General features: G+C 40.3%; 1 protein-coding gene across 1 annotated transcript; it reads left to right on the forward strand.

Annotated features, from left to right (window-relative positions):
* The first annotated feature begins 5,111 nt into the window (after positions 1–5,111).
* On the forward strand, positions 5,112–5,711 carry LOC126267839 (piggyBac transposable element-derived protein 3-like). Its single transcript, XM_049973144.1, has one exon. It carries the CDS (start codon positions 5,112–5,114, stop codon positions 5,709–5,711), a length of 600 nt encoding a protein of 199 aa, XP_049829101.1.
* The last annotated feature ends 3,173 nt before the right edge of the window (positions 5,712–8,884 follow it).

Raw genomic sequence — 8,884 nt, forward strand, 5'->3', positions numbered from 1 at the left:
ACATCACCAAAGTTTCCCTTTACATTTTGCATATCTGTATCGACATCCCCTAAAAGTCCACAGTATCGAATACTTCAATATGTCCCAATATGTCCTGTAATGTTACAACATCAACTCAGCCAATTAAAACACCCGACAACTCCTATCCATAATAAAAGTCCTCAATCTTTCTCTCCCACATTAACACCGGCTGTTCAGAGCATCCTCCTACAGGCCAATCGCAAATTAGAACAGCATGCCACCCTCCACCTGAAAAAACTATCGAATCTCTTGGTTTCCCACCTCCAGAAAGGCAACTCACTCATCCTTCACAACCTTTCCAGCAAACCTCAACCTCCTCTCATTGCACAAAGACCCAGTCTCTCCCATCTACTTAATCTCCCACTTCCAGTTCCACTCCACCCAAAACCTCAAAATTCTAATCAACACAATCTGTAACCACAACACCCTATTTCAGTACTTAACCTTTCCTCCAAACCTCTCGCCCAATCCGAAACCTCTGTTCTATCCAAAGGCCTAACCTTGAGCCCCACTCCCAGATTCAACCAAACAGCCCTCATTCAAAGATTTACTGTCCTACAGTCATACTCTTTGCTGGAAATATCACTTTGCCACGAAGAGAAATGATCCTAATCCTACTCCTAATGATCCAACTCCCCACGACACTATCCACATTGAACCCTGCCTGGAACAGCTCCGTCTTCCGTCACAGCAGACCCACCTCCTCTTCCTCAAAATCACCCACTCCAAACCTTCCAGGAATTTGACTTCCAGCCTTGCTTCTCAGTCCTTCTTAAAAAATCTTAATCCTACTCCCAACATCACCACTGCTGAAGCCCAGGCTATCCGTAATCTGAAGGGTGACCGATCCAATGTCATTCTTCCTGCGGACAAGGGTTCCATGACCATGGTACTGGATTGTCGGGAATATGTGGCTGAAGGACTGTTCAGCTTTCAGACATCACTACATACAATGTTTACCAAGGTAATCCAATTCCTGATGTCCAGGCAGAGCTTCAAGGAATCCTCAGAACCTTAGGCCCCCTACAAAACCTTTCACCTGACTCCATCAACCTCCTGACCCCCACCGATACTCCGCACCCCTACCTTCTATCTCCTTCCTAAAATTCACAAACCCACTCATCTCAGCCGCCCCATTGTAGATGGTTACCAAGCCCCCACAGAACATATCTCTGCCTAAGTAGATCAACACCTTCAACCCATTACATGCAGTCTCCCATCCTTCATAAAAGACACCAACCACTCTCTCGAACGCCTGGAATCCTTACCCAGTCTGTTACCAGCGGAAACCATCCTTGTAACCATTTATGCCACTTCCTTATACACAAATATTCCACACGTCCAGGGCCTCGCTGCGATGGAGCACTTCCTTTCATGCCGATCACCTGCCACCTACCTAAAACCTCTTTCCTCATTACCTTAGCCAGCTTCATCCTGACTCACAACTCCTTCACTTTCGAAGGCCAGACGTACCAACAAATAAAGGGAACAGCCATGGGTACCAGGATGGCCCCCTTGTACGACAACCTAGTTATGGGTCACTTAGAGAAAGCCTTCTTGGTTACCCAGGCCTGCCAACCCAAAGTTTGGTACAGATTTATTGATGACATCTTCATGATCTGGACTCACAGTGAAGAACAACTCCAGAATTTCCTCTCCAACCTCAACTCTTTTGGTCCCATGAGATTCACCTATTCCTACTCCAAATCCCATGCCACTTTCCTTGACGTTGACCTCCATCTGTCCGATGGCCAGCTTCACACATCCGTCCACATCAAACCCACCAACAAGCAACGGTACCTCCATTATGACAGCTGCCACCCATTCCACATCAAACAGTCCCTTCCCTACAACCAAGGTCTTCGTGGCAAATGAATCTGCTCCAGTCCGTAATCCTTGAACCATTACACCAACAACCTGAAAACAATTTTCGCATCCCGCAACTACCCTCCCGACCTGGTACAGAAGCAAATAACCAGAGCCACTTCATCCCCTCAAACCCAGAACCTCTCACAGAAGAACCCCAAAAGTGCCCCACTTGTGACAGGATACTTTCTGGGACTGGATCAGACTCTGAATGTGGCTCTCCAGCAAGGATAGGACTTCCTCAAATCCTGCCCCGAAATGAGATCCATCCTTCATGAAATCCTCCCCACTCCACCAAGAGTGTCTTTCCGCCATACACCTAACCTTTGTAACGTCTTAGTTCATCCCAATGAAATCCCCAAACCACCTTCCCTACCCTCTGGCTCCTACCCTTGTAACCACCCTCGGTGTAAAACCAGTCCCATGCACCCTCCCGCCACCACATTCTCCAGTCCTGTAACCCGGAAGGTGTACATGATCAAAGGCACATGTGAAAGCACCCACGTGATTTACCAACTGACCTGCCTACACTGTGAAGCTTTCTATATGGGAATGACCAGCAACAAACTGTCCATTCGTGAGAATGGACACAGGCAGACAGTGTTTCTTGGTAATGAGGATTACCCTGTGGCTAAACATGCCTTTGTGCGTGCCCAGCACATCTTGGCACAGTGTTACACCGTCCGGGTTATATGGATACTTCCCACTAACAACAACCTGTCAGAACTCCGGAGATGGGAACTTGCCCTTCAGTATATCCTCTCTTCTCAACATCCGCTAGGCGTCAACCTCCACTAATTTCAAGTTGCCGCAGCTCATACCTCACCTGTCATTCACAACAACTTTGCTTCTGTACTTCCGCCTTGATTGACATCTCTGCCCAAACTCTTTGCCTTTACAAATGTCTGATTGTGTCTGTGTATGTGCGGATGGATATATATATGTGTGTGTGTGTGTGTGTGTGTGTGTGTGTGTGTGTGTATGTGTGTGTGTGTGTGTGTGTGTGCTTGGAATGACTCCTTACCCTCTCCCTTAAAGACCACATCCTTTCGTCTTTCCCTCTCCTTCCCTCTTTCCTGATGAAGCAACTGTTGGTTGCAAAAGCTTGAATTTGGTATTATTATACATATATACAACTTAGAGGGTAAACAGTCCTTCTTCAATAAATAAACATTCTCAAGTCTTTGTGTGGGTAAAGGCCTGTTTCTTTACCCGTGTTTTTAGGTACCAATCTTTATGCTCCAGAGAAGGGGCTTTTAGTAATTATGTATGATATGGTGTATAGTAATTGCCACTTACATTTCAGTTCTCCAATTTTTCTGGATATGTGTTGTATTCTAAGCAACACCTGTTGTCCTATATAAAACTCTGTTGCACATTTCAGGTTTGTGTTATAAATTCCTTTGTATATTTAGCCCAGGTTTCAAGGTTGATTATTGTTTGTCTCTTTGTCCATGGTGTAGAGTATGAAAGAAATGAAAGGTTTTGTAAGGATATACTTACATTTTGTACACAAAATCCTTAATAATACCTGATCCTTTTTCAAATACATGTACATAAGCAAGTATCAGTTCCCTAAGTTCTGCCTGCTGTTCTTGAGACAAGCACTTCTGCTGCTGCTGACTCTTTTGTTGTTGTGTGTGTTGACAAATGTGAATATCGGATTTAACATTTGAATCTCAAAGTTGTGAGTAACTTTAGTTTTACATCTAACCATACTTCCCCTGATTAGGTCTCTTGTAAATAATTGGTTATTTATGGTAAAATGACATTGGCCCTTGGCTATATCAATTTGTAATTGGTATGTCCTAAAAGTATCCATACTGATTAACCCTTTCAGACCTTTACATTAATTTTCACGACATCTTAACTGCAATAGACATGTGTTTCCTCAATTGGGAGCTGATGTGCCCATTTTTGAATGTTCATTATTTTCACCATGCATAAGTGCTGTCATCTGTCATGCAGCACTATAAACATATCAACAGATTAAAGTAGCAGTGTAGAGCAGATTGTGACCTTGAAAGTACCTGGTAGTCTTTGGTAAGCTATAGCCCACAGTATAGTTGAGTACCAGTATTGTTGTTTTGCATGAACATTGCACAATGTTCGGTTTATTTATTACAACAATCAATATTTCAAAATCATTTGTTTTAGTCAACAAAAAGAAGTGATGTTTTTCTGTGTGCACAATTGTAGCCATGAGGTCTTATGTTTACTTCACATGAAGTGCTTGTTGGAACAGTTTCTTTTTATCCTGATGACTGTATGAGTTTTGACTGGGATTTATTCAAAATATATGAAGTATGTTGTATTAATAGGTATTGTTATGAGGAACGGTTAGGAAAATAGACATAGCATTGAAGCTCCAGTCAATGACAATATCGTTAGGTCTATTGTAAATTATTATTTTAGGGAAATACCACTACTGATATTATTATTTGTGAATATTTCAGTTCTGTTCATCATGTTGAAGAAACAGTACTTCAACATAGAGCGAGATGCAGATGCCATTTTAGAGATACTGCTGAATGGAGAGGTGTTAGATTTCGATTTATCATCAGATGAAGAATCGGTTCCTGATGTAGAATGCTACTGTACTTCAAGAGAGAAGGAAGTGAGAGTGGCGGCACAAAATAAACAGAGCAGAAACCAATGATGAGTCAACTGCAAGTAATGAAAGTGGTGTGTGCAGCGACAATGACAACAACGATAGTGATATTCAAGACAGTGATCCTCTTACCAACAATGAGCTCAGTGATGTAAAATACATTTTGTCAGAAAAAAGGACATCAAGTGACATCATCATAATCTCTCTATACTAGATTCATATTATGAATGGGAAAAATGTATTGAAGAGCAGGAAATACTTTCTCCTTAAACTTATTTCAGCAAGTACAATACCAATGATCTGTTCAGTACTATGGCTGATATGACAAAACTATATGCCTTGCAGAATTGAACAAATAGCAATTTCAAACAAACTACAACAGTGGAACTCCAAATCTTGTTTGGGATTCATATAATTATGGAAACTCTAGAATTTCCTAGAGAATGTATTGGGACACAACATTGAAAAAGTCATTATTCTTGGACAGTATGCCCAGAAATAGATTCTTCCAACTCAGAACCAATTTACATCTTGTTAACAACATGGCTATACCAGCAGACAAAAAAGACAAGTTCTATACAGTTTGGCATATATATACTGCCATCTGTAACAGATGTCTGGAATTATCTGTGGAGGAGAGGTTGCTGTTGATGAGGCAATGATCCCAATCACAGGGAAGCTGTCCGTAAAACAGTATATGAAAGGAAAGCTTTCTCTGTGGGGTATCAAAATGTACATGTTATGTGGTAAGAGTGGACAAGCCTATGATTTTATTCTTTATCAGAGAGCATCGACTGAATTTCAGACGTCTTTGTTGAAGGAATTTGGCCGAGGCCCAACAGTAGTTTTACAATTAGCCCAGAGAATAAAAAACCAAATTGGACATAAGATATATTTTGACAATTTCTTTTCTTCATACAAGCTTTTCCAAGTGTTGAAACAAGAAAAAAATTGTGCTGCTGGAACTGTCAGAGTTAATCATTTTGCAAATCCTACTCTAATACCAGATAAGGAGGCAATGAAGAAGGAAAGAGGATTTTCAGAAGAAATTTGTAGTGCAGATAACATAACACTGGTAAAATGGGTTGACAACAAAACAGTTGTTTTAGGCACTAATTTTACTGGAAAAGGAGAAATTGACAAAGTTGAGCACTGGGGCAAAAATAAAAGTAAATATATTACTATCGATTTACCAGAGATTGTAAAATGCTAACCCAATGCCATGGGCAGAGTTGATCTTTTTGATGAATTATTGTCATACTACAGAATTTTTATAAAGTCAAAGAAATGGCCACTCAGAGCTATTTTCCATGCTATAGATTTTGCTGTGGTACAGAGCTGGCTTGAATACAGGAAAAATGCTAATGCAGTTGGTCTACCAATGAAGAAAATAATGGATCTCCTACACTTCCATATGAAGCTGGCTGATGTTCTAGTGTTAAGTGGGATGGATACCCCGAATAGAAGACAAGGCTGACCATCTGCCACACCTCCAGATACACCTGTTCAAAGACAATGAGGGGAAACTAGGCCTCCTGAAGAGATTCAGAATGATGGAACACAACACTTGCCTCTTCATGAAACTGGTGCACTGCCTACCAGGTGCAAATTTCTAAGATGCAAGGGATGTTCACGAATAAAATGTGAAAAAAGTAACGTACATCTTTGTTTGTCAAAGGAAAAAAACTGTTTATGTTCATTTCATGTCAGTTAGAACCACATAATGAACATAATTCCTGACTCACTTCATTTTTAATTAACACTATGGTGAATTTTGTATGTATTTTGTGTGTAAATGATTTCAAATTTATGTGTAATTTTTTAAATAAATTAGTTTTGTCTGCTATGATTTCAGTGTTGATTGAGACCCAGTGTACACAAATGCATACAATTTTTTTTTTAAAATGGTAACATATCTTTTTATAAATGTTGCTTCTAAAATCATTAAAAAATCATTCAAGTCCATTACAGCATTTTAAAAAATTTTCCTTCCTACAGAAAAAATTCGAGTCTGAAAGGGTCAAACAATCAACTATTAATTTTTCTACTATAAAAAAATTGTATTGTACAGGAAACTGTCCAAAGTGGAAGGGAATTAATGCTTGTATTTTGACTCCTTTTGATTTCTGATCAGTGGCAATTTGTACCTTGCAATTTTGAACTGGCAGTGTGGGTATTTGCCCATGTTTCTTCAGTTCTTGAAAGAATACCTGTGACATCAAATTAGTCGTATCACCTGTGTCAAGTGCAATGGGTATGTCAAGCTCAAATATTTTGGCTTTAATAGTAGCTTGTACCTTGCCCTCTGTCAAGTTTTCCTGTGTATCCTCATTAACTTTGATACAGGCCATCTTTCACAACACTACCTTGATCATATCTGATTAAGCAAGTGTCAATCAAGCTCATGCCTCCAATCCCCTGCCAGGTAAGAGAACAGGGGCCTACTGTGACTGGTTCAAGTTTTCCAGCATTGTGAAGGCACCTGTCTCTGGGTTAGGCACAACTCCTACTATATGGACTGTTGGTGTTTTTATTTACTAATTAGAATACTGTGAGGCTCTTGGCTGAAATTCACCTTGCCTATGGGTGTTATTCAGCATATTTGCATTACTTTGCTGGTCAAATTCCACTGTCTTTGGATTATTTGGCTGTCTGGTATAGTTTTGTGTTTGCCAAACAATCAGCTGATTATTGCAGGTAGCTTGTGTCTGTATATATTGTACAGACCAGCCATACTCTACTTGCCCATAGTAGTTGTTTTTGTTAAAATTTTGTCCACTTGTTTTAGATCTGTCTTTGAATTTATGGCTTTTGCCATTGCCGTTGTGATTACCATTGCTGTTACCATAGATCTGTGTGGGGTAAGGTTGCCATTTGTGTTGTACTATGAATCCATTGTTCACTTGTTGGTCTGTAAATTGCTCTGGCACTCTTTGCATATTAACAGGCTTCAGCTGTATTGGTCTCTCTTTGTGTATCAAACCTATTGAGCGCAGTACAGATAGAAAGTTTTTCGGGTTTTGTTCCAGAATGGTAATGAGCTTTTCCCTAATCTGGGCAGGAGGGTGGCTCTTTAAAATTTTCAGAACATCTATTTAAGATACTGGGTTCATTTGATATCTGGTTTCATTCAAATATTTTTCAAAATAGCTCCTTAAGCTTCCACATTTGCTATTGAATGAAGTTGGGTTGAATACTTCATGTGAGAGTCTCTCTTGCATGGCATCAGACCAATATTTATCCAGAAAGGCTCTCTCAAACTGTACATAGTAGAGACAATATCCTGCCATATCTATAGCTCATAGCAGAATGTCACCATGTGTGTGTATCCAACAACAAATCTAATTTTCCATGCTTGTGTTTAGGTATGAGGTAAAACATTTCGATAAATCTCCATGGCACTATCTGCATATTATCGGGCTTTGGTTGTACTGGTCTCTCATTATATATCAGATCTATTGAGCGCAGTACAGATAGAAAATGTTTGGTGTTGTGTTCCAGAATGGTAATGAGCTTTTCCCTAATTTGGTAAGGAAGATGGCTCTTTAACATTTTCAGCATGTCTACTTAAGATACTGGGTTCATTCGGTACCAGATAGAGTTGATAGAAGAGATAGAGAAGGTCCAACAGAGAGCAGCACACTTCATTACAGGATCTTTTAGAGCCTTGAAAGTGTTGCAGATATGATAGATAAACTCCAGTGGAAGATTCTGCAAGAGAGATGTTCAGTAGCTCAATACGGGCTTTTCTTGAAGTTTCGAGAACATACCTTCACCAAGGAGTCAAGCAGTATAATGCTCCCTCCTACATATATCTCACAAAGAGACCATGATGATAATCAGAGAGATTAGAAACCACACAGAGGCATACCAACAATCTTTCTTTCCACGAACAATACATGACTGAAACAGAACAGAGAACCAATAAAGGTACTCAAGGTACCCTCCTCCACACACCATCAGGTGGCCTGTGGAGTACGGATGTAGATGCTCTGATAAAGACCACAGGGTTTGTTCTTTTCGCCTCACAATTGTGAGAGGAAAAGTTGTCAATACCTAAGTAATCCTTCATCTTCAAGGAATATTGGCAAACACTCTGCACTGTCAGTGACAGGTGTGTTTATGTTCGCTTGTGGCGTAGTGCAAGGCAATTGTGCTTGCTCAACAGGTACAGCTGCCAGCAAGAGTTGCTGCATTTGGCAACCTTCACTATTTTCCTTCAATGGGCTAGCCACATATTGTGGGTAACCAGTGAAAGTACCTGCCTTCTCCAAAAGGGTGGGTTTGTTTTCTGTTAAATGTTATTTTGGATTGTCAGTAGTCTTAGCAATACTGCCTCGTAGTCCTCCCTCTGCTTCGTTTAAACCTGATTCTGTTTTAGCTAGA

The sequence above is a fragment of the Schistocerca gregaria genome, chromosome 4 (genome assembly GCF_023897955.1).
Source record: "Schistocerca gregaria isolate iqSchGreg1 chromosome 4, iqSchGreg1.2, whole genome shotgun sequence".
In the NCBI taxonomy this organism is placed as follows: Eukaryota; Metazoa; Arthropoda; class Insecta; order Orthoptera; family Acrididae; genus Schistocerca; species Schistocerca gregaria.